This window comes from Odocoileus virginianus, chromosome 10, assembly GCF_023699985.2.
Source record: "Odocoileus virginianus isolate 20LAN1187 ecotype Illinois chromosome 10, Ovbor_1.2, whole genome shotgun sequence".
NCBI lineage: Eukaryota > Metazoa > Chordata > Mammalia > Artiodactyla > Cervidae > Odocoileus > Odocoileus virginianus.
Window position 1 is genome coordinate 35,678,899 of NC_069683.1, and position 27,004 is coordinate 35,705,902.

The following is a 27,004-nucleotide window of genomic DNA, read 5'->3' on the forward strand; positions in this document are numbered from 1 at the left end:
TGATCAGTTTTGCATGGGACAGTAGCAAGAAGACGTTGAGTTGGATCTCATCTGTATTTTAGGATAGTGTTCCTTATAGTCTTTTTTTTGCCCCCTGACTCTCAGTCCAAATTCACCCTGTGTACGATTGTTAGAATTATCTTCAGTCATCTTAAATCATAGTACTCCTGTCACCTTCCAGTTTAGAAATCTTTAATGACTGCTCACTGCCCACAGATTAAAAATCATATTCCCTAGGTTAGCATTCAAGACAATTGGTCCTTTAAGTCTAATCTTAACTCGCAGATAGGACTAATTTATTTTCTTAACATAGAATTTTATACTTCTCCATCTCCGTGTTTTTGCTTATGTTAATCTCTTCCTGTCCTATACCATTGTTGCTCTTCAGTTTCCCAGGAAAATAGCTTTAATAGCAAATGAAGTTGAATGTGTATCTTCATCCTATTTGGAGAGTATGGTCTTAATTGGCTCTATAGAAGAATAAGAGGTGTAGGATATTGCTGGATTTGCCTTTAAAATTGATGATATTTTGCCTTCTGTTTCATAATGTATTTGTTGTTTTTTTTTTTAATATAGAACTAGTGTTTTTAAATGGTAAAAGAATCTGAAAAAAATAATAGCCATATATGCATAACTGGATCACTTTGCTCTATGCCTGAAACTTAACACATTGTATATCAGTTATACTCCAATGTAAAATAAAATTGTTTTTCAATATGTACTTACAAAAAACCCCTAGTGTTTTAAATTAGCCAACTTTTCCCCCTGTGAAACTGGTCAGTAATATTGGTAGTCCCCAACAGGTTAAACGATGAGAAATGATATTTAATCTGAAACTTTGAATACTCTGTTTTACATTACTATGTAACTTCTAGTGTTGCCTCTTTTTCAACTTAAAGGAGTCCTATACTACCATATATGTTTGCCTAAGTCCAGTTTATCTTTTACTTTGAGGAAACTTGATGTTTCCTCATGCCACTTTAAAAATAATCTTTGTCTTTGTCCTCTTATTGTGCTTTTTCTTCTACTATGCCACGCATATAGTCTTTTTATTATAATTGTTGTTCATTTATGTCTCTCCCCTTGACAGAATGTATTTTGATGACTGGGACCTTAGTATTAGTTTGTATCCTCCAAAGATACTATCCCTAGGCACTCAAAAAGTGTTTGTTAAATTAACATTTGCAGTAGTTTCAAATAGCACTGTGCCAGGATTAACTATTTTTCTTTCATCAACTGTGATTGTTTTTAAGTACTTAATTTTTGTGTTTTAATTTGCCTACTGGGCATTTCTACAAGTAAACTCTTACCTTACTGTACAATGCTGCATGTATGCTTCTCTACAAACCTAATTCATTTATCTACTCACCCTTTTATACACACAGACACTTATTTATTAAGGAAAACCCTCTCTCCCCATGTGTTCTAGCTATATCATCTCATCTTTTATGCCTGAGAGATGCTGAGCGTTCTGGTTCCTGTCAGAATTAAGGGAACCAAAGCTACCTTTCTTTCTTTCTTTTCTTTTTCTTTTCCTTTTCTTTTCTTTCTTGCTTGTGACTTCTCTTAGCTTCTGGTTCTCTGTATCCTATTTTTCTCATGAATTTCTACATGTGAGCCAAAGTTAACTGAGTTTTGATAAATTTATTTTATTACTTAACACTTACTTTGTGCTTACTATGTGCCTAGTTTTGTTCTGAAACTAGACTTTATACAAATGTAACCTTATTTAATTCTTTTAACCACCCTATGAGGTAAGTGCTATCACAGCTTTGTACGAAGGGTGAGGAAACTGAGTCATGGGGAAGTGAAGTAACTTGTACCAAGTCACACAAATAGCAAAGTGGCAGAATCTCTTAGAATTAATTTTTTTGTCCTTAATACCTATACTTTTTTATAATGTTAATTTTCTAAGAAATAAAGGCATCTCCATGAAATAAAGCCTTCTAAAGAGATAATCCTCATGTCTTTGAAACATTAAAAACATCTCTTAATGAACAAAATAGTTTTTTAAAAATTGGTGTATAATTGCTTTACAATTTTTGTTGTATTCTGCCCTACAACAATGTGAGCCAGTCATAATTATATTAATGTATATATCCTTTCCCTCCTGAGTTGCCCTCTTCTCCCCACCCCACCCCTCTAGGTCATCAGAGAGTAACAGGCTGGGCTCCTTGTGTTATTTAGCAACTCCCCACTGTCTGTCTATTAACATTTAACACATGATAGGTATACATATCAATGCTACTTTCTCAATTTGTCCCACCCTCACCTTCCCCCATTGTGTCCACAAGTCCGATCTCTACCAGGTTCACAAAATAGTTTTAAAACAAGGGTAGGGCATTCATTCTATCCTTCATTTTTCTCAGTGGTAGACTGGAGTGTTGGATTAGTAGGGCTTGGGGCATAACAGAGTTCTAACTCTGATCTACTAACTAGAGTGTATCAGAATGACAGCTAGCATTTAAATTGCCCTACCAGATAAAAGATGTAAAGAATAAACATGTTAGATGTTTATTTTTCAAAGACTGATCACTTCTATCTCCCTGGGATCCTCTGAATCCTGGCCGTAGACTTGAAGTAGGTATCATTTATTAGGACAGGCTTTTCCTTCATTTCTAAGAGTGCCTTTTTTTAATATTATGTGATTATATAAGGTGGGTTGCTTGTGCATAGCGGTTCCTTATATGGGAATTCTTACTATATTCTTATATCAAAACATGTTTTAGTTATATAAAATATTCTTTAGTTTTCATGAAAACCCATTGACTACTATATTGCATACATTTTAGAGAACATCAAAACACAAATGCTTATAATTCTTTTTTGTGTGTGGTACTTCAGTCTTTTTAGATGTTGGGAAATGTGAACAGGTGGGATACCAGTTAGTATATACCCTGTCACTGGGCTTAGCCATCCCAGTTCATGAATAGATGAGTTAATTCAAACCTAGATTGACAGAATTTATCAGAATCTTCATTTTTAAAAAATATTGCTTAAGCCCAATAATTGTAGATATGCATCTATTTACATATTACTTATTTTATTAACATTAATGTTTCTCATTGTCTGAGTTGTTTTTTATTTTTTTTAATACTTGTAGGCTCCACTGGATCATACCAGTGATAAGTCTCTTCTTGATGCTAATTTTGAGCCAGGAAAGAAGAACTTCCTGCATTTGACAGATAAAGATGGTGAACAGCCTCAGATACTGCTGGTAAACTACTTAGAAAGCCCTGTATTCATAATTTTTGTGCACTGTCACCTACTATTTGTGAAGCGGTTTTCCAAAGGAGAGAGATGTGTTTTACATAACTTATGTATAATAAATAATTTTTCTGTTTTCTATTGGTTTGTTGTAAATATGTATGTTAACATGGTTGCACTGGGTATCCATAGCACCTTTGTTTGTGTACAGTCTCTTGCCACACTGAGAATCACCACTACAAGGATGGGGATGGGTCTAGGATCTCTTACTGCATTTCAGTGGCCTTTTCTTTGGTTAAGCATTTGCTTGTCTGCTGTAAATTTTGGCAATTTTGCCAGGTTTTCTGGTATTTTGGTAGAGAAACAGACCCCCAGAATTAGCTACTCTGTTGTTTGTGACCCCACTCCTGCCCCTCCCCTCCTTTTTAGAATGGCTAGTTTGTAAAGTTATATGATTTATTTCTGTTCTCTTAGTGCTTGCTGCAATTCATATTTCAATAGGATTTCCTGTCCAGTTCAGTGGCTTTAGTGATCATTGAATCTAGTTAACTCCTAATTTGAGAGGCATTCACTGAAAAAACCTGGTCTGATTTAACTTCCTGCTTTACAGACTTAGTAAACTAAGACTCACAGAGTTTATGGACTTTTTTAGAACCCTTCTCTTTAATGAAACTTTCCTCAGGAAAAGTTCTTCTGTTTCATGCTTTTCATTTAGGAGTCAGTTGTGAGTTAGAGTACCTTTCTGGATAGTAGACAGTAATTAAACATAGGGCATCGATTTCAAAGCAATACCAGAAAATGTTCTGACCTACCTTAATCTCACTGTTGATCTTTATGACATCATGAGAAGATTTAGATTAGTCTGAGTAATGTTGAAACTAAACTAGCTATTAATTTGGGGGTTCTTGTTTTAAAATTCTTACTAATTACTCTTCAAGTCTGTCTTAGTTGCTTGTGCTGATTTTATATCCTTTATTCCCTTTGCACATTTTCCTCATTGATAGGAAGTTTGTTATTGGAGATAATAGGAACCTTTCCATTTCATTCAGTACTTATTGAGTATTCCCTACCTTCCAGGCCTACTTAGCAAGGATAATAGAAAAATAAATGATAAACACTGTCATCAAGGAGTTCATAACTGTACTTTGGATTGACTAGTAAGATATCTCTCTCATTTAAGCAAAATTGAAAAAGAATTAAAGAAACTTGAGAAAGTAAAAGCTTTGGAAGGAGACATAAGCATTTCTCTAAAGTGTTTTATATTGGGCATGTTTCAGACCTTCCTGTAGGAAATAGTCAGGGAATATCTTGATGGTGCTAGTAATGCCTTGTCTTTTTTTCATTGCCTCAGGAATTAGTATGCTTTTTTTCATTGTTTTAGCAGTATTTACCACTCAGTAAATATTTGTTATGCTATATTTTAGGAGGATTCCAGTGCTGGGGATGACAGTGTTCATGACAAATTTATTGGTCCACTTCCAAGAGAAGGTTCTGTGGGCTCTACCAGTGATTATGTCAGCCAAAGCTACTCCTATTCATCTATTTTGAATAAATCAGAAACTGGTAAGATTTATGATTGTTGTATTTTCCTAAAATCATAGGGCATTAAACCTAGAATAATCTTAGCACTCTAAACCTAATCTTCTCATTTTATGGATTAGAAAACTCAGACCCAAAACAAGATCACTAGTGAGCAGAAGCAACGTTAGAACAAGAATGGGTTCCCTTTCCCTCATCTCATTGTTACCTTTCTTGTTACTGCTACTGTTTAGTAAAAAAAAAAAATGGATTTTGAAAGAAGTCATTTCTTTTTGATAATTTTTTATCTTGAATTTAATCTTAAGTTTTTGAAGTTTACTTTCTCTGGAAAGGAATGTGTAATATCTGTCTGTGTGGATTACAGTAGATTTACGGAGATAACTTTCATGTGGAAACAAATGGGTCAGGCTTATTTTATTAGAACTACTGTGTTATGTTCTGCTTTAATCTAATCATATGTTTGACATTAATCATGTAATTTAAAAATTCCTGCTAGCTTGTCTCTGAATATGTTATGTTTAAAACTAACAAATTTTTAAATTTTTTTCAATTTTTTGAGCTAGTAGAGTTGCTTTATTTATGCAATTTTTTATTTATATATGACTGGTTAATTGCCTGAAAATGTAATCTGAATCACTTTACATATCATTTTGCTTTTGATTGTACAGCTAGCTAATGTTATTTCATGCTAGGTATGGCTTCAGAGTGTTTACTCTTAGAACTTCAAAACAGAGATGATTGTAAATATAACACATAATATCTAGTATAAGGGCTTCCCTGGTGGCTCAGCTGGTAAAGAATCCGCCTGCAATGCAGAAGACCTAGGTTCGATCCCTGGGTTGGGAAGGGAATGACTACCCACTCCAGTATTCTGGCCTGAAGGATTCCAAGGACTGTATAGTCCATGGGGTCGCAAAGAGTCGGACACGACTGAGTGACTTTCACTTTTACTTTCATCTAGTATAAAAAGAGAACTATATAATTACATTGTAGGTTTTGTTTTAATGTGTTCTGTAGTCTTCCACTTACTATATTTTGTAATTGAAATATAGAATAATTTCCTCACAGCTAAGCATTTGTACAGGTTTAATGGCATATTTGTTCTGGAAATAGTCAAAACTGGTTGGGTTTGGTATTTATGGTCAATTTATATAAGTAGAACTTTTAGCAGCAAACTACCAAGAATAGAAGAGAATGCAAAATTATCTTTTCAGATAATAGCAAATAAGAAAGCTGCTTCTCATTACACTGTCAACAGTAGTGATTCTCAAAATTTTATTTCTTTAAAAATCATTTTGGGATACTTGTTAAAAATGTAGGTTCTGAGGCATTACTCCCAAAATACTGATTTAGTTACTCTTGAGTAGACTGGATAAATTGCATTTTGTTTTAAATAAATACCCTTAGATTTTTATAAGATAGTTGAAATACTTTGAGAAGGTTCCAGATTTAACAAGTCAGGATTCTTGAAATTTTTGCTATGTATTCTGACAACCATCTCAGTCCTTATGCAAGAAGTATTTACAGAACTCCTACTTTGTACTGAATAATGTATAGCTCTCTGATGCCTGTAAATATACTTTAAAAAAAAAGTTCTCTGATTGTTTGAATATAATAAATGTTCATTGTCATATTGTAAATGAAAGTGGAAATTTCTGACAGTACAATTAACAGAAACTACTTTAATGATTTTGCATATTTTTGTCTTCTCTTTCCTTCATCTGAATGCTTTCAAGAAAATGAGGAAATTGTTATGAGAAGAGTTTTAATCTATGTTTTTCATGTAATGTATGAGGGGCATTTTTCAGTATTATTAAGTAGTATTTTAGTATGGATTTTAAATGGTTAAAAAGTAGTGTTTCATTATATGATGTAGATATTTAAACTATAATTATTCCTGATGTTATAATGAACATTATTGTAAGTTTTTATTTTCATGTTTGATTATTTCCTTAGGGTAAGTTTCTAGAAATTGAATTACTCAGTTGAAATTTACTAAACATATTTTTATAGGACTTTGATATACATTGCCATGTAATCATAGTCTTCATTTCCAACTATTGTTCCTCACACAGTTCTATTCCACTCTTTTCCCTACTTGTACATTGTCCTTCAGTGTTCTGGAGTACTCCCTTTCTGAATTAAAACAGTCTGTATACATCCAAACGAATTGGTGTTCAAAAACTGTTTGTTAGTGACTATTGAATTGGCATTTTGCTTAAGAATTTATTGAAATGCACAAAATATTTTCATTGAAAAATGCTTTCATGATTTCCACTCAAAACTGCAGGAACACTTCTCTCCATATTCGGTGAGGTTGGGGACTTACTCTTTTCTGTCTCCTTGCCTAATTCCTTCTGGTGGCCAATTACTGTTAATGGGAGATGGTTGGAAGTGGGGGGCACTTAAAAAATTAAGGAGTGGATTGAAGGTGGATTGGACTTGCAGGTGATTAAAAGCCACATGACTGAAGTGTTCTATCATTTAAATCTGAGATATCTTTCCTTGGCCAGTTTCTTTAACAATTCTTTCTTTATATTTGCTTTGAGTTGCCCAGTTTCATTCTGCTTCATTCAGCCTCGTAGAGTTCTCCTTCGTTTCTTACTGGTTCTCTTCAGGATTTCTTTCTGTGTTTGCTTTGTGTTATTTTTTTATACAGAATGGCATATGTTCTTATGTTTTCTTCCCTTATTGACTTATGATATTGACTCATGACTATTTCAGATAGAGGGCCCACTTGATAATAGTTCCCATTTGAAATTTTTTGATTTAGACAATTTATAATGACAGAAGATTCCTATTAGTTCTGTAGCATTGTTATCTTTTTAATCTCACTAAAACCTTCATATTTTTGGAAAATAATAGTACTTTTATTTGACACACTGGTCGTTCTGTTAAATATGGTGCTAAATGAAGTACAAAAGACTATATATTTCTATTTGATTGTTATTGCTAGTGATAAAATAAAGAGCAGTGGAAAAATTGTTATTACTCCCTCCTTCCCTTAAACCCCTCCCCCTGCCACTCTTTTTTAAGCCCAGGGAAGGGAAACAAGTTCACAAATAAATGGTGTATGATTGATCTTAGGGTACACAAAAGACAGTAGTACCTTGATAATACCTTGCCTTTTAAGGCTACGGGTAGAATGGTTGTCCCTGACTATTGAGGAATTGGGGAAGGAGGTGGAAAAGAAGAAATCCCAGGCAGCTGATCCGGTGCTGAACAACTGTGTCTCCTTGCTCCAGGTGCTGTTGTTTGTGGGAAAGAATCCATTATCAGTTCAAGTAGCTTATAGATTTATGTTGCTTGTAAGTCATATTCACTTCTCCCTCATGGGTACCTGCTGCTGTGCTAAGTAGTAGGATAGAGAGATAAATTAGATTTGACCCCTCCCCTCACTGTTGGGGACTTATACAAATAAATAAACAATTATAGAACAGTGAATTAAAAGCTCTAAAAAGGATTAAGGACAGTATGCTGTAAGAACAACTCAGGTGGTGCGTGTTGATTAGGAATTGAAGCAGTTTATAATGATATAACAATGTAGAGTAAATATATAGACATGTGTTCACAATATTCTTAAAGATGAAGGCATTAGAAATCAAAGCTTGAACCTTAGTCCCGAGTAAAAGATAGGCAACTACTTGGTCCCTTCTTAGAATTGTACAAGTGCAGGTAGTGTGGAATCTGTTCCTCTTTTCCACAACTGAACCAAAGTTCATGCTGCATTTGTTGATCTTTTTCATCATCTTAGTTAGCAGTATCGTTTGTCTACAAAGTTTGCCACTATCTTACTAACAAAAGATATTTTTGTTAATTCTTGGAAAATTGAAAAATGTATTTCAGAGAGCTTCAGTGAATGCCTTTGGCATGTATTGAGAAAAGATTTGTTTTTTTGAGATAACTAAGTTTTTCAGTATAAAGTGGGAGTAAATAAATTTAATTATTAAGCAATGTGTTTACCGTATTTTACTCACATAATGAGGTATAATAAAATGATGAGGCTGATAAGTTTGTGTGTGTGTGTATGCGTACCTCATAAACTGAGCCTGAAGCCTACTTCAAAGGAGAAGTTCCAAAAATATTCTCAACAGTGGTAACCATTTCTAATTAGGTATATAAAGTTAAGTACTTAAATAGTTCATTTGAATTTTGAACGCATCTAAGTTACTCCTTTCCTTTTCCCTTTCTCTCAAATCTCCTCTTCTTCCATCTCTGAGTTCTCTTCTTACTTTAATCGTCACTCTCTGCATGGCGTGCTGATCTATGGGTTTCATACTTCATGGGTGTGTACAACAGTGGAAGTCCTCTGAGTTTGTATACAGTGAATTTATCTTATGTTATTGATTATTGGTAGAAATTGGTTTATTGGACCTGGTGAACTGGTTCAGTACTGTCTTCATATTTTGGGTGTATATGATGTTTAAAGTGAATATGTATATACTTTTTCCATTTTAATGCACAGCTTTTAGATTTGGGGAACAAAGATTATTTTTGTCACAAAATACTATATTAAATGCTATGTAATATCTATGTGTATCTCTAGACATATAACAGCATGTCCAGAGATTCTGACTTTTTCTGAGAGATAAAGTTTACATAGTGCATATATTGACCAAAGATGTCTTTCTTAGGTATTATTGAAAAAAATTGAAATAATTTCCAATTATAACCTTAATCTCTTAATTTTTACTGTGTATTAAATTCTTGTTAAGTTTTCTTTTTGTTAATTTTTTTACATAAATGCTGATTTATATTTGTGTATTTCTTTTTTTAAGGGTATGTCGGATTAGTAAACCAAGCAATGACTTGCTATTTGAATAGCCTTTTGCAAACACTTTTTATGACTCCTGAATTTAGGAATGCATTATATAAGTGAGTATTCAAAAAAATTCTATCTATCAATAAAATTGATTTAAGAATGAAATACAACTTCTAATTAATTAAATCTGTTTACCTTCTTTCACTTATTTGTTAAGTTTGGGGCATTTCTCACTTCTTAAAACATACCTTGAATAGTAAATAAGAAAATGATTTTTATATTATCTAAGGTGAAACAGATCACCAGCCCAGGTTGGATGCATGAGACAAGTGCTCAGAGCTGGTGCTCTGGGAAGACCCAGAGGGATCGGGTGGAGAGGGAGGTGGAAGGGGGGATCGGGATGGGGAATACATGTAAATCCATGGCTGATTCATGTCAATGTATGGCAAAAACCACTACAATATTGTAATTAGCCTCCAACTAATAAAAATAAATGGAAAAAAAAGAAAATGATTTTATGAGAGGCAGGCATATGAAAAATTTGGGGGGAGAGAGAATCAGAAATGTATAGACAGCAACAGGATAAAATTGATAAGATTTATGTTTAAGATAAATTATTATATTTAAGCTTCCCTTGCTTTTAGCTTTCATGCCTTTATGAAGAAGTATGTTATCTACTTTTGGAGATAATCTGAATTTGTAACCCATATTCTTTTTTTCCTCCACATCTCAATTTAAGAAACAAAGTTGCCTTTTTAAACTTGCACATTTTGTTTTTAATTAAAATAAAATGCAACTGTTCTGTGTTTTATGTGTGTGTGTATATAAGACTGTATATACATTTGTATATATCCATATTTAAATAAACCCTAAAGTCAGACATTTGTTTTTATGAGTATCTTATTATAATACATTTAATACAGTTTGTATATTTCTTTACAGTATCCATAACTTTTATTTTTTGACATTTTAAAGTACAGATAAACTGATTTTTTTCCTCCTTTTTGTGTTACTTTTGAGAAACACCTTTGTAATTACTGTAAATATTTACAGTCATAAAGTACTAAATAAATACCATATCTAAAGTACTTTTGGAACTTTTGATATTACAAACGACATTATATTACCATTAAATGCATATGTAAGCTCACCATCTGAATTTACTTGAAAAAGTTGACATGTTTTTCATTCAGCAAGTATTTGTTACCCAGTGTTTATATGTGGGTACTTGATAGATAAAGTTAGAAATAAGGTCTTTGTTCTTAAGTAATTCACAGGTCTCTTCACAGTAGCAATATGTGAATTTTTTAAAGTAGTTGAAATAACATTTAAGGATGGCTTAATGCCCTGAGAGTTTAGAGAGAAGAGAGATTAACGAAACTTGGAGAAGTGGCTAATTTAGCAGAGCAAGTAGAACTTGAGGTAGTCACGAAGATAGGTATGGTTTGGCCAGGTAGAGAAGATTAAGAGGACATTATAGACAGGAGGACTTTCAGGAGCAAAATGAGTAAGTTCATCATGTAGAGCTAAAGAAGGGATGGCTCCATTAAAAGGCTGGACTTTGCTGGACTACAGACAGGGTAGCACTAGCATGAAAGATAGGGTTCCGTTTGCTTATTCTCTTCACGTGCTATATAGCAGCCGGAAAGAACCTACCACTTACGTATGTAGGCATGAATTAGGAAAAATTTCCAACATACTAAAATAAAAATAGTAAAATGGTATAATGAATTCCTCTGTACCCATCACCCAACTTTGGATATTATCAACTCATGATCAGTCTTTTTTGTCTATAATCCCCCATTCTGATTATTTGGAAGCACATACCTAATCATATCATCTGTAAATTACATCTTAGGTCACTGCTAAAATTTCCCTGATTGCTTCATAATTTCTTTTTTAAACAGTTCAAATCAGGATCCAGATAAGATCTGTGCATTGAAATTGACAAAACTTTTAACCTACTTAATCTATTTTTGATCCCCTTTGATCTTTTTCCACGTTGCAATTTATTCCTTGGAAATATATATGTGTGTCAAAAACTGATGGCATTTGTCCTGTAATTTTCCACAGTTTGGATTTTGATGGTCAAATGCCAGTGTCATTTAATATTTTGTTACCTCTATTTTTTGTGAGTTAATAATTGGGACAAGAATCTTAACCAGGTTCGGGTTCAGCGATTACTCTTAGATAGCCTTTGCCTTTTATTCATGTTGCCTAAATTGCTTTCTAAATGTATGAATTAGAATACTTCATTAGATATTAATTGCTTCAGTTAATACCCAAGCTCCGTAAAATCCCCAGAGTTAAAAATTAACATTTGTTATGGTTTTAATGTTAATTATGCTCTAAAGAATAAAAATATGTTATGAATAATTTTCAAACATTTCATTCCAATAGGTGGGAGTTTGAAGAATCTGAAGAAGATCCAGTGACAAGTATCCCATACCAACTTCAGAGGCTTTTTGTTTTGTTACAAACCAGCAAAAAGAGAGCAATTGAAACTACAGATGTTACAAGGAGCTTTGGATGGGATAGTAGTGAGGGTACTAATTCTCTTATAATGATAAGTATTTGCAGTAGTCAAAGGAATTCTGAGAGACTGTATTATAAATAACACATTAACATCTTTACTTTAAACCTTTTCATTGCTTTTTGGTTGGTGTTTAAAAATAGCTTATTTTTAAAATTTAAACTCCGAGGCATAAGTTTTTGATCCATTAAAGCTATCTTATTTTAAAGTTTGGTTATACTCTTTTTAGGTACTTAAACTACAGTTTTTTAAATGTGTTAGCTTAGATTTTTATTAACGTATTTCTTGACTCTATAGTGAAAAATAATAAAAATGGCAAATATTGTAGCACCATGAAGCATATGCTACTTATAGAATGTTGAGCTCTCTTGATTCTTTTTCATACGATTGCCTTTTTATGACTCTAATATGTATTTTGTGTTCTTTTTAAATCTAGCATTATTTTGTGTAGACTCCTGTATTTCTGGCAATTTGCTTTTAAACAACAAACTAATATTTCATTACACTAAGTTAATAGCTCTTTTTAATTAAATTTTATCTTAAAATAGCCTGGCAGCAGCATGATGTACAAGAACTGTGCAGAGTCATGTTTGATGCTTTGGAACAGAAATGGAAGCAAACAGAACAGGTAATTTATCTCTCAAGTTGAGGGGAGTATTTTCTAATAAATTATTAATTCCTTAAAGTGACTTTATTTTATTGGAATGTTTTAAAACTTGGGCATTAGTCCAGTTGTTAAAGTACTGAGAGTTTCCTCATCTTTAAGGAAGTTGGGCCCTGTGATCTAGATGGTCTCTTTTTAGCTGAAAACTGTGTAATTCGTGGGGTGTGGGGGGGTGGTGATTCTTGAACAGCATTTTCAGATAGATGCTAAGTAAATTAGGTGTCTTCTCTGTAACACATAAGGCACACATTGTGAAGTGTACTCATCCAGCGTTACCTTCGTTTTGACCAGTGAACTGTAGTTATGCTTTTCACACGCAGTGAAAATGAGAGCTGCTCGGTCATGTCCGATTCTTTGCAACCCCAGGGACTACGTACAGTCCACGGAATTCTCCAGACCAGAATACTGGAGTAGGTACCCATTCCCTCCTCCAGGGGATCTTTCCAACCCAGGGATCAAACCCAGGTTTCCCGCATTGCAGGTGGATTCTTGACCAGTTGAGCCACCAGGGAAGCCCTTTCACACTTAGGATCCTTGTTAATCTGACCCTATTCTTGTCCAGTGGAAGGAGGAACAGATTAAAAGTGAGAGAACTTTAGATGTATCACTGGAATGAGGCCTAAGGGTGAACTGGATGAGGCTTAGGACTCATTACAGAGGAGGGTTTATGCTAAGTGTAGTGATAAAAGATCATTAGAGATAAAAAGGAAGAATCTGGAAGATAGCCAGGAGAATGTACTATCTGATCGGAACTATTCTGATGGCTTGGACTAGAGTTTTTCAAACTAGATTGCAATCCATTCATTTATGAAATTAATTTAGTGAATCTACACAACACTTTTTTTTTTTGAAAAGGAATAAAATAGAAAAGTAGAAGCATCATATAGTAAGGGTAAGTATTGTTTTATGCCACTTTTGTTACGGTTATATGTGCTAGGTTGCAGTGTAAATTATTTTCTTACTGTGGGTTGCTAGCAAAACTCTGAAAAATGCTGAATTGAAACACTTAGAAATGTCCTCTCAGAAAAGACTCAGATATAGCTGGAGCAGGTTAATGAAGAAGGCTTCATTAAACAAATAGTATTAATGTAGACAGTTATGGTGGATCCTGGTTTGAAGGCTTATAAATCCTCAATACTTGAAGAGGTATACATTTATGAAAGAGGCAAACTATGATTTCCCTCTTAACCTATTCTTACTTAAGAAATACTGAAAAAAATTTACATTCATTTAGTTATCTAGATTCTCTACATAATCTTTAGGATTGTATTTTTGTAACCTTATGCAGATACCCTTTATCCTCATTAACATCCCTTTGTGGGTCAACAATTTTAAGACTGGCTGGGGCATTCCTTCTGAGTTCCCAGGTTTTGGTACAGGAATCTTGAGGCAAGACATTCACATGAAGGGTCCTTAACCTAGGAGTTACCTGTCTCCTTTGGCTCAGAATAGCCCCCAGTTGACTTAAGTTTGGGGAGTAGGTGAGAGATTCATTCTTCTTAGGTGAGGCTATCTTGAGGGAGATGGAGTTTAAGGTTTCTTTTTTAATTTCTATTTGTTTAAAGTACAGTATATTTTTCCTTCAAATTATTTTATGTGCATTATTGAAAAAAGTTTTATTTGTATCTTGAGATCAAGGATATGATTTCAGAAATCAGAGTATATTATTGTGAAAATAGTGATATGTATATGTAAAGCTATAGAGCCAGTTATTTAGCTGTGTGATTATCAATATGCCTGAAATGATGGATTGTGAAGTATTCCCATCCTAATTAAATATAATATAGGGCTTAGTAGTAGTAAAGTTACTTGATAACTGATTTCAAGAAAACATTTTAACAGTGGGATTTTTAGTGATATGAGAATTGAAATAGTTCATTTTTGCACATTCCTAATTTGTCTTTGTTAAGATCTGATTTTTTTTTCTATAGAATTTTAGATTAGGTAAATCTTAAAGCTTTCTAAAACTTCAACAGTAAGAATCAGTATCCTTTTGGAACTCATTCTGAAAGGCATAAAGTATTAGCTGATTTTAAAGGAGCCCTTTAAAAATTTGAATGTTCTTGTTTTTAGGCTGATCTTATAAATGAACTGTACCAAGGCAAGCTGAAGGACTACGTGAGGTGTCTGGAATGTGGCTATGAGGGCTGGAGAATCGACACGTACCTTGATATCCCATTGGTCATCCGGCCTTACGGGTCCAGCCAAGCGTTTGCTAGTGTGGTGTGTACCTTTCCGCTGACTGCTTGTGTATCCATACACAGAGTACATAATAGCACAGTGATATAACATATCCTAAGGTAAGTATCATCCTAGATACACCTTCTTGGGTTGATAGTCATTCCTGCATTTAAACTAGCAAGATCTAGAAGATTTTTGACCCTTCAGTGAGTCCTAATAGTGCATGTTTAAGAGAAGAAGTATATGCAAATGTACTGCCTCATGGCTCAGGCTTTTACTCTTTTGTAGAAGTGACTAGATTATTTCACTTGTCTTTGTTTAAACCTCTGTAAACAGTCTGTTTTATAAATGCTACTTTTTAACATTTATTTTGGGGGGGCCTTGCCAGGTGGCTTGTGTGGCCTTAGTTCTACCAATCAGGGATTGAGCCTGGGCCCTTGGCAGTGAGAATGCAGAGTGCTAACCGCTGGACTGCCAGGGAATCTCCTATAAATACTGCTCTTGTTACTTTTTTTTTTGGAAAGTACTTTTTTGTTTTGAGAGCACTGTTTTGTTCCATATACTTTTTTTTTTTTCCATTTATTTTTATTAGTTGGAGGCTAATTACTTTACATCATTGCAGTAGTTTTTATGGATGAAACTGGAGCCCATTATACAGAGCAAAGTAAGCCAGAAAGATAAAGACCATTACCGTATACTAACACATATATATGGAATTTAGAAAGATGGTAACGATAACCCTATATGCAAAACAGAAAAAGAGACTCAGATGTATAAAACAGACTTGTGTTCCATATACTTTTGTGAGAAGAATAACCTCTAGTTACTAAGACAAACACAGACTGTATTTTTTGAAAAGCATTCCTGTTCTAAAACATAATTTTAAAATGACCCAGCATTTTATAAGCACAGATAATTTGAAGAATCAGAATTATATATAATTAGCTTATTTATATATCATCAAATTGGGTGAATTAGGTTTTCTCATTTCTCCTTTTGTTCTCTGTTTTTAACTGCTTTTTTGTAATTTTATTATTGTATTTTAGCCTTACATTTATGTATTTAATTGCTTATACAAAAGGAGAGTCATGGAAGGACTTAAATTGACATTTAAAATTAGAATTTAGAAACATTTATTCAAATCTATTATGAGTCAGGGGAAACTTTCACAGCTAAGTTATCTGAAAAAGTCAAATTTCATCATGATGATCTTACTTATGCTACAGTCAGGCTGGTGGTGGCTTGTAGGTAAAATCAGTGCTCTTAAAACTAGTTCATACTTTAGTCTCTAAAATAGCATTTCAACTGTGATTAAGTAGTCTCTAGGACTACTTAATACCCTTTGCTTTTTTCTCCTATTTTTATATCACTGTCAGGCAATAACAGCAAGAAGTTGTGGGATCAGTCAGTGGGAATCCAAAGTAAAAGGCCGTTCCGAGATAGGGGAAGATTTGGCCTCCTCTGCTCCATTATTTTTTTTTAAGTGCATGTTTTTCTTTTTATTGAAGTATAGTTACTACACAATATTATGTAAGTTATTAAGTTACAGGTGTACAATATAGTGATTCAGCTTCCTGAACAGATTTGAAAAATTCTGTTAAGTACTTAATAATACCCTTGGTAAACTGCCATTCTAGGTATATGAGATTGGCCTTGGCTTGAGCGGCTAGTTTTATTTTTCATTTTTGTTTTGTTTTTACTTTATTTTGTCAGTTTAAGGTAGAAGAGACATACTGAAAAATTAAGATTTATCTTTCAGTGATTTATCTCCTAACTCATTTTAAAACTTTGGCATTTCTTTAAGGAAATGTACTAGGAAAGTGTTCAGTAGTCCCAAGTGATGTACACTGTTTTTTCTACTTTATTTATGAAAATATTTTTTATGTAAGATTTTTCATGCATATGTTTTGTTTTTTTCTTACATATTTATTGAATTTTGAGGAAGTTAGTTTTATTTGTGTTATGTTGGAATCTAATATTTGAGTATTCAGCAAATATAATACTTGGGTATTCAGCTATAAAAAAAATTGCTAAATCTTTTTCATTATTTGCCTGCTAATTGTTACCACTCTCCTCAGTACGTTACAGACAGAGCAGTGAAGTGAATTGGAGGATATTTTTGGAGAAGTGAAAAAAGTCACATTTCTGAATGGAATTCTCCAATTCTATCTTACATTGATATATGGATGATGGTGGTGGTGATTATTCAGTGGGAATTGAAAATTACAGCTATGAAGCAGGATGTAACAGGTTTATACACACATGCGCTAATAGGGCTTGCAGAAGGGAACCTAAAACTTGCTAGATTTTGCTGGAGTCTCTTGAGGGAAATTACAGCAGGTGAGACTACCCAAGATAGGGGTTCTAAGGAGGATACTACCTTCAGAGAACTTTAGTTAGAGGTAAGTGATTTCCCTTTATTTTCTGAATTCAAACTTAAAACCTACACTTACTAAACTGCAGAAATCACCATATAACATCTAAATTTAGTGTTATATCACTGCTTGCCATTGTGTATTTTGTTAGTGCTATGTGTTTTAAAAAGAATTTGGTATAAATGTGGATTATAAATAGTTAAAAGAAGCATTATAAAATCTTGTTCAGACTATTATAATATTTGGCCTTAATTTAAGTTGAACTCTTTTAAAATTTATTTTCTTACTCTTACTAATGGTCTTGGTATATTTGCCTTGTTGGCTATTTATACATACATACACAAACATACTTGACTCCATGCACACATATATACACACATATACTTACCTTCATACACAGCATTGATGGTTATGTGTTTTGCATATTACATATTCTGTTTACTGAGCCACAATACTATAGTTATGCGTATTCACTGTGGTTAGCACTTGGTATTTAATTTCAGATCAGTAAGTATGAAATTCTGTTAAAAATAAGAGGTTTTTTGTTTGTTTGTTTCTTAACTTCATCTGCAACACCCAGTTTCTGAATTGTTTTATCTCCATGTTTAAATAAATTAACTTGAGAGTAATATTTAAAATTAAATAAGAATGGAGTTGCCACTTAGTTAATTTAGCATTATAACATCTATAAATAACTTTGGTTATTTTTCAGCATGATTGATAGCAGACTAATTTTTAAATAAGTGCTAAAAATTACCTATATAGTTTTTTAAAACAGCTTTTCATCCTAATGTTTTCTTTATTGAATTATTTCTTAGTTGTTATAACTGTAATATTTATTACGTTTCTAGTCTCCAGTTTATCTGTCCAAGTAGTGTAAACGATTCTGCTGTTCTGTCTCTCAAATTGAGTTTTGTTCAGCACTAGTCTCCAATAGGTTTAATAGGTGTTTGGAAGAAGGCTTCTGATTAAATAAAATTGGGAAACTGTCTAACTGTAATTCTCTTTGGGAAGTTTACAATGCACATTTAACTTTAAATGCCCTCCGTGTTCCTGTAATAGAGAAATTAACCAAACTTTTCTCTGTGGGACATCTGTTAGTATTTCAGAGGATGCTAGGATTCTGAGGAATATATTCACAAAATATTCTAGGATATTTTGTGAAGCTCTGCATTAGATTAAGCTGATTTAAGGAAATCTCTACTTTGTTACATTAACATTTATGTCCTTGTAATATTGAAGGGAGTGACAATACGAAAATAATATGTTTCTCATTTCCTGTTATTTTACATGTCTTGTTATTAATCCTGAAAAAATAATATCAGCCAAAAGATTACTTGTATTAATACTTTAAAAAACTTGATTCTCACTGTTTTGTTAGGTAATTAGAACTGTCTACATAAAATCAGTCTCTTCAAACTTTATAATCAAAGAAACCTTGAATCTGCTTATTGCCAAGCATATTTGAGAGTGTATTATTTTAAGAAGATCTAAATGGTATAACCTCATATGTTTGACATTAACTAGAGGAGAGCATTATACTTAATAGTAAATTTTAAACACTGTCTTCTTATAGGTAATTTTATTGAGTTGCTTATTCAGTGGTAGGTACTATTCTAGGCCATTTTTATTAGTATAGTTTTATCCTCTTTTGGGGTAAGTATATTTAAATATTCATTTATTATGTAAAAATGTGTTCAAAAGTCTAAAACTGGATTTGGCTGTATGGTTCCTTGTAGTGTCTTGGGAAAGATCAGATTAGGAGAAAGACCTTTGTTCCCTAAGTAAACACAATTTAATGATCATTTAAAGTTTTGAATAGAAAATTGTTAAATTCATAAGCATTTGTGAAATCATAACTGTTCCAGATATTTAGTTTATATATGTTTATATCATAAGTGCTACCCTGATTTAACAGGTAATTTGGACATTCTTATATGGCTGGGTTGGTCACATAACTCATTTGGTTGGTAGAGTAGTCCAGATTTGTCCAAATGTGTAAGCATCACATAAAGAAAACTCTCTTCCATGGACTCTACCCTCATTTTTCCAGGAATTTGTGTGGTTGAACATAGTGAGAACCAATTTAAAAAGTGGGGACTTTTGCTTTCAGGATGATGGAGTAGATGTACATTGCCCTATTCCTTCCGCTTAAACAACTGAAAATCTTGAACATTATATATAAAATAAGCATAAGAAGACTCTGAAAGGTGGAGAAAAGGCATAAAGACTAGGGACCTCAGGACTCAAGGAATGACAAGGGGTGAGTTCCCTGGGTTTTCTTTTTGCCTAATGTATCCCAAATTTGGAGCTGAAGATGCTGGCAGGCTGAAAGTAGCAAGTAGCACAAACTAATAAGTCTGCTGTCTCTAGCCCAAAGACTGGGGAAAGGACAGCCTGGCAAGGCAGAAAACTTAGCCAGTAGCTGCTGTGCTGCAGCCAGACACCGCCAGGAAGACTGTGGCCCTGACCCTAACCAGTGTCAGCCAAGGCTGAGCAGGGAGTCTCGAAGTTGGAACAAGGTGCTCCAACCCCCTGCTGGGGTGATTTCAGAGAAGACTGACTAGGAGCCAGAAGTTTCTTCCCTCCAGGGCAGTACTGAGCCTCCCCACTGCCGTTCACCTTTTACTGTGGTTAATTGTTGTTAGATACCATGTGGGGAGCCTGGCCTTACACTCCCACCTAATAGTAAAAAGGTGTTCCTTTCCCTTCCCACTGGAGTGATGTTAGAGGAGGCCTAGATGAGAGCCAGGACTTTTACCACCTCCCACCTCCCAGACAGGGAGGCTGTCCCCCTCCTACATGTGGTGTCGGTGGAGGCCACAGAGGGAGCAGGGACAGATGTTAGAATTATCTGACAAATATTTTAAAGCAACCATCTTAGAAATATCAACACATCAGTGCAAGTTCCTAAGCCCACTTGAAACAAATGAGAAAGTAGAAAGTCCTGAGGAAGAAATAGCAGATACAAAGAAAAATGAAATGGAAATTTAGAACTGAGAAATGCAGTAACCAAAATTAAAAAGTTAATGGATAGGCTCAACACCAGAATGGAAGAGACAGTGTATAGTGAACCTTACAATAGAACAATACAAATTGCCCAGTTTAAATAACAGAAGAAGTACAGTGGGAGGTGAAAATCCTTAGGGACCCATGGGACTATAACAAAAGGCCTAACATTGGTGTCATTGGAGTCCTGGAAGGAGAGGAAAAAGAAGACAGGGCTGAAAAAAACACTTGAAGAAATAATGACTAAAGACTTCCCAAATTTGGCAAAAGGCTTAAAGCTGCAGATCCAAGAAGCTGAGCAAATCACAAACAAGATAAGCCAAAAGAACTTTACATCAAGTTCAGTTATAATTAGACTTTTGAAAAGGCAAGACAAAGTATCTTGGAAGCAGTGAGTGAGAAAAGGTACCTTTTTTTTTTCCATTTATTTTTATTAGTTGGAGGCTAATTACTTTACATTATTGTAGTGGTTTTTACCATACATTGACATGAATCAGCCATGGATTTGAAAAGGTACCTTTTTTATGGGGGAAAAACAATCTGGTTTCTCATAAGCAGATCTGTCATCAAAAACTATGGAGGTGAGAAGGAAGTAGCACATTTTTCAAGTGTTGAAAGAAAAGAGCTGTCAACTAGAGTTTTATATACAGTGGAAATATTATTCAGGAATGAAGGGGAAATCAAGACCTTCTTGGATGAGGGATCCTGAGAAGATTTGTTACTAGTAGACCTACCATAAAAAAATGGCTAAAGAAAATTCTCTGAACAGGAAATGGTAAAAGGAAGGCATATTGGAACATTAGGAATGAAGAAAGAACATGGTAAGCAAAACTTAGGGTAATACAGTAGGCTTTCCTTCTCCTCTTGAGTTTTCTAAATTATCTTTGATACTTGAACCAAATTTATAACAGTGTCTGGTGGGATTCTAAATATATGTAAAGGAACTATGTAAGACAATTATATTACAAAACTGAAAGAGGTGAAAAGACAGGTAAGTGAAGTAAGACAGGTACTTCACTTGAACAGTTAAAAGAATGGGACCAATGGACTAAAAGTTTTGTGTATATAGTGTAACATGTAGAGCAACCATTGAAAAAGAGATACACTCAGTTCAGTTCAGCGGTCAGTCATGTCCTACTCTTTGCAACCCCATGAACCACAGCACACCAGGCCTCCCTGTCCATCACCAACTCCCAGAGTTGGTATACTCAGAAGCACTGTCAATAAATCGAAGTAAAATTTAATTCAAAAAATTTTTTTCAAGTTATCGATAGGAAAGCACAGAAAAGAAAACAAACCAAAACATTAAAATAGCAGACTTAGTTGCGTGTAAATAGTCTGACTATACCAAGTAAAGGGCTTCCCTGGTGGCTCAGGCAGTGAAGAATCAGCCCGCAATGCAGGAGACCTGGACTTGATCCCTGGGTCAGGAAGATCCTCTGGAGATGGGAATGGCAACCCACTCCAGTATTCTTGCCTGGAGAATTCCATGGACAGAGGAGCCTGGCAAGCTACAGTCCATGGGGTTGCAAAGAGTTGGACACGACTGAGTGACTAACACACATACCAAGTAAAAGGAAGAGATAAGCATATTAGATTAAAAAAATGTGACCCAACAATTTGCTAGGTACAAAAAAACAGCTTTGAGTATATTGAAATAGGCAGGTTGATAATAAAAGGGTTGAAAATTATATATCATGTAAACATTAATCAAGAGAAATGAGGCATGGCTATATTAAAAGGAGATAAAGCAGATTTTAAAGCAGAATTACTAGAGACAAAGAAGGGCGTTGTCTAATGATAAAAAAAGGTCAGTCCATCAGGAAGACAGCAATCTTAAATGTGTGCAAACTAAGTTACAGAGCTGCAAAATATGTGAAGCAAAAGCTGTCCGAAATGAAAGGAGAAATTGACAAATCTACAGTTAAAGTTGGAGACTTCAGTGCCCTTATCAATAATTGATAGGTAGAATCTCTAGACAAAAAATTAACAAAGATATGGAACCTAACAATATCATCAGCCAACAAGCTCTAATAGATATAAAACCGTGCACTTGACAACAGCAGAGTACACGTTCTTCCCAAGTGCCTGTGGACTACGTATGAGGATAGACCATATCCTGGGCTGTAACACAGACTTCAATTTAAAAGAATTAAAATCATAGAGTGTTTTTCTGCCACACTGGAATCAAATTGGAAATCAGTAACAGTTAACTGGAAAAACACCAAATGTTGGAAAAATAAACAATGCACTTCTAAATAATCCATGAGTCAAAGAGGAAATCTCAAGGCAAATTTATATATATATATATTTTTTTTTAATGGATATGCAGATGTGTAACATATCAGGAATTTTGAGACACAGCTGAAGCAATACTACAGAGAGGAAAGTGTTAGTCGCTCAATCCCATGGTTCCTCTGTCCATAGAATTCTCCAGGCAAGAATACTGGAGTGGGTAGCCATTCCCTACTCCAGAGAATCTTTCCAACCCAGGGACAGAACCCTGGTCTCCCACATTGCAGGCAGATTTCTTACCGATTGAGGAAAATTTATAGCTTTAAATGCTGGCCTTTAGTTTAAATTCTTCCACAAGCAAAAAGAAAATGTTATGAATTAATAATGTAAGCTTCCACCTTACCTGGGAAAAGAGCAAAAGAAACCCAAAGCCAGCAGAAGGAAGGACATAATAAAAGAGCAGAAATCAGTGAAATTGAAAACAGAAAATTAATAAAAGCAGTTATTTGAAAAGATCAATCCAACTGATAAACCTGTAGCAGGACTGACAGAGGGGAAAAAGATAAGATAACAATTTCCAGTGTTAAGACTGAAACTACTACTACTATTACAAACCTTGTAGATATCAAAAGGATAATAAGGGACAATTCTGCACATATAGTTTGATGACTTAGTTGAGCCAGTGCCTTGAAAAGCACAAAGTACTCGTATGACTTAAGATAATTTTAGTAGCCTCATAACTGTTAAGATATTAAATTCATAATTTAGAATCTCTTAAGAAAATCTGTTAAGTTGTAAAGTTTTCACTGGCGACTTGTACCACATATTTTAGCACAGTGAGCACCAGTTCTTCACAACCCCTTTCAAAAAATAGGAAGGAACCTTCCCCAATGTGTTTTATGAAGCTCCTCTTATCCTCATACCAAACCAGATAAAGGCAGTTAAACAAACAAAAAAACCCTCAAATTATGACCAAGCCAGTTTCCTTAATGCATATAGATGGAAAAATCCTTGTCAGAATATTAGTAAATAGAGCTAAGCAATATATAAGGAGAATTATATACCATGATGAAGTAGAGTTCATTCCAGGGATTCAAGGATGGTCATTATTTTAAAAATCATTGACTGTAATCTACCATATTAACAGAGACAGGAAAATTGGCATGATCACATTAATTGACTTAGAAAAAGCTCTTGACAGAGTTCAATAATCCACTCATGATAGAAACCCTAAAAACTGGTAATAGGGGATAATTTTTCTTAAACTTATAAAGAACATATTCAAAAACCTACAGCTAACATCATTCTTCGTGGTGAAAGACTGAGTATTTTCTGCCTAAAACATCAAGGTTATCTCGGCAAGTATGTCTGCTCTTATTCATTTCAGTACTGGAAGTCACAGCCAATACAATAAGGCAAGAAGAACAAATGAAAGGTATACCAATTAAAGGAAGAAATAAAATTGTTCCCCCTTTTTAAATAACATTTTTTTTTTTTTTTGGTATAGAAAACCCCAAGGTATTTGCCAAAACAAAGCAAAACCCTGGAAAACTAATAAGTGATTTTAGAAGGTAGCCAGATATAAGATAAGCGAACACAAATAAGTTGTGTTTCAAAGTATTAGCAAAGAACATGTGGAAAGTGAAATTAAAAATACAATACCATTTACAGTTTTGGGGGAAAAAAAAACCCTTAGGTGTAAATCTAATAAAATATGGTCTGGACCTATGTGTTGGAAACTGTAAATTCTGAAAATAATATTTAAATGAAGAGACACACTCTGCTCATTGATTGAAAGATTCACATGTTGAAGATGTCAGTTCTCTCTCAGATTATGTAATTTTAATGAATTCCTTTCAGAATCTGACAAACTTTTTCAACCTCATTCTAAATAACATAAAATAGCTAGAATAGCTAAAAGAATTTTGGAAAAAGAATAAATTAGGAGAAATCTGTCTAGTTGATTTCAAGACTTATTATATACTTAACAGAAATCAAGGCTTTCTGATATTGGAAGAATAATCAATAGATCAGTGGAACATAATAGAAAACCCAGAAATAAATCCACACACATAGCCCAGCTGATTTTTTAGAATTGCACAGTGCAATTCAATACAAGAAGGATGGTCTTTTCAACAAATGATGTTAAACAGTTGGGTATTCATATTTACAAAAATGAACCTCTACTTAAACCTCACAGCTTGTACAAAAATTAGCTGAAAGTGGATCATAGACTTAAAATGTAAAGTTATAAACTTTTAGAAAAAAAATGTAGGCAAAAATTTTGTAGATACAGGGTTAGGCAATTAATTCTTAGATTTGATACCAAAAGTACAGTCCACAAAGGGAAAAATTGACAAGCTGTATCTCAACATAATTTTTAAAACATTTGCCCTTTGAAAGCCAAAGTGAGGAAGATAAAAAGAGAAGCTACAGACTGGGAGAAATTATTTGGAAAGCACATACCTGACAGAGGGCTAGTATTTAGAATACATAAAGACATCTCGAAGCACAGTAATAGAAAACCCAAACAGTCCATTTAGACAGTAGGCAAAAGACAAAAGCATTCCATCTAAGAGCATACACAGATACCAAATAAATACAGGAAAAGATATTCAGCATCTCTAGGGAAATGCAAAGAGCCAGACATAACAACTGAACAGCAGCAGAACGGAAATGCAAATTCAAACCTTATGGAGATAACACACTACCAATAAAGTAAAAAATAATGGCAGCACAAAAAACTGGCAACAGTGTGGAGAAACTGGATCACTCATGTTTTTGGTGGGAATGTGAAGTATTATAGGCAGTTTCTTACGAAGCTAAACATGAAATGACCATAACCTCCAGTAGTTATACTCTTTTGATTATTTATTCGAAAGAAATGAAAGCTAATTACATGTTCATAATGTCTTTATTTTTAATATTCCAAAACTAGAATCAGCCCAGATGTCCTTCAGCAAGTAAATGGATTAACTGGGGTGCATACAAACTATAGAATACTACTTATTAATAAAAAGGAACAAACTGCAATACACACAGAAACTTGAATGAATCTCCAGAGAACTATGCTGCGTGACAAAAGCGAATCTCCAAAGATTACATATGATTTCATTTACATAACATTTTTGATACAACACAGTTTTAGAATTGAGAGATTAATCAATGCCAGAGCTTATAGAGTAGCTGAACCCAGGGGAGGGATGGGTAGGTGGTAACTATAACAGGACAACATGAGTGATCCTTTTGGTGTAGGAACTGTTCAGTCTCTTGACTATGGTGGTTGATACATGAGCCTATACAGGTAATAACATTATATAGAACTTACAGTACACACATGCACAGACAAATGAGTATACTGAAACTGAGAAGATTGGAATAATATTGGTGGGTTATGTCAATGTCAGTATCCTGACTGTGATATTATACTATAGTTTTGCAAACTAGTTACCTACCATTTGGAGGAATGGCTCCATGTACAGGGGGCTTTGTATTACTTTTTATAATTGTATATGAATCTTCAGTAATCTCAAAAATTGCAATTAAAAGTAGATAGCTTAAGTAAAAATAGAATCTTTTTCCTACTTTAAAGAGAAATACAAAGTATATATTCTGGAAAAGATACTTGACTCTAAGGAACACATAACTGCGTATCAATAGCACAGAATTGCTAAGTATATTAAAATCAGTTAGAAAATAGTTATCAGTGGTAGTTCTAATTTATCTTCTGTGGTTCAGTTTGAAAAATAAAATATGAAGTAGACAGTGAATGATGGAGAAACAATTTTATATATAAGTTAAGAGTTAAATGAGGATTTATAGGCAGTACTGTTTCTTGGTTCTATCTTTTGATTGCACTATACCTAGATTTTCTGTATTTCTTAAAGAACTAAGGATATAAGAATTCTCTATATTCTATTCTGAATGCTGAAGATTAGGGTCTAAAAAACTGTACAGTTACACTTTATATAATATATAAGGAGGTGTAAGTGCTTGGAAATAAAGCTATTATCTTCACTCTGGAATGATAAAAAACAATCACAGTCAACCCAAAGCTAGTTTGGAAACATGACTCAAGAATAGTTTAACATGTAAATCCATGGCTGATTCATGTCAATGTATGGCAAAAACCACTACAATATTGTAAAGTAATTCGCCTCCAACTAATAAAAATAAATGAAAAAAAAAGAATAGTTTAACATACTCAAGAGGACAGCTCATGGTAAGCATGAGCTTACCGTGTGTGTGAGTGTGTATTAGTAATGGCACAGTGTTTGTATTGTGTTGCATTTTTATGATCCATGACTTGTTTTTCAGTATCTGAAATATAGTTCGGCATGATTTTGTTGTCTCATCACATTCAGTTCAGTTCAGCTCAGTCGTGTCCGACTCTGCGACCGCATGATCCGCAGCACGCCTGGCTTCCCTGTCCATCAGCAACTCCCAGAGTTTACTCAAACCCATGTCCATCGAGTCAGTGATGCCATCCAGCCATCTCA

At 34.0% G+C, this 27,004-nt stretch overlaps 1 protein-coding gene across 4 annotated transcripts in view; it reads left to right on the plus strand.

Annotated features, from left to right (window-relative positions):
- Positions 1–27,004, plus strand: part of USP47 (ubiquitin specific peptidase 47) — a 98,936-nt gene that overhangs the window by 36,828 nt on the left and 35,104 nt on the right. For all 4 annotated transcript variants that reach the window (XM_020904948.2, XM_020904945.2, XM_070473387.1 and 1 more), the window contains 6 exons: positions 3,104–3,217; positions 4,632–4,770; positions 9,525–9,621; positions 11,909–12,054; positions 12,590–12,669; positions 14,779–14,928. In XM_020904948.2, coding sequence (XP_020760607.1) covers positions 3,104–3,217; positions 4,632–4,770; positions 9,525–9,621; positions 11,909–12,054; positions 12,590–12,669; positions 14,779–14,928 — 726 coding nt within the window. The remainder of the gene's footprint in view (positions 1–3,103; positions 3,218–4,631; positions 4,771–9,524; positions 9,622–11,908; positions 12,055–12,589; positions 12,670–14,778; positions 14,929–27,004) is intronic.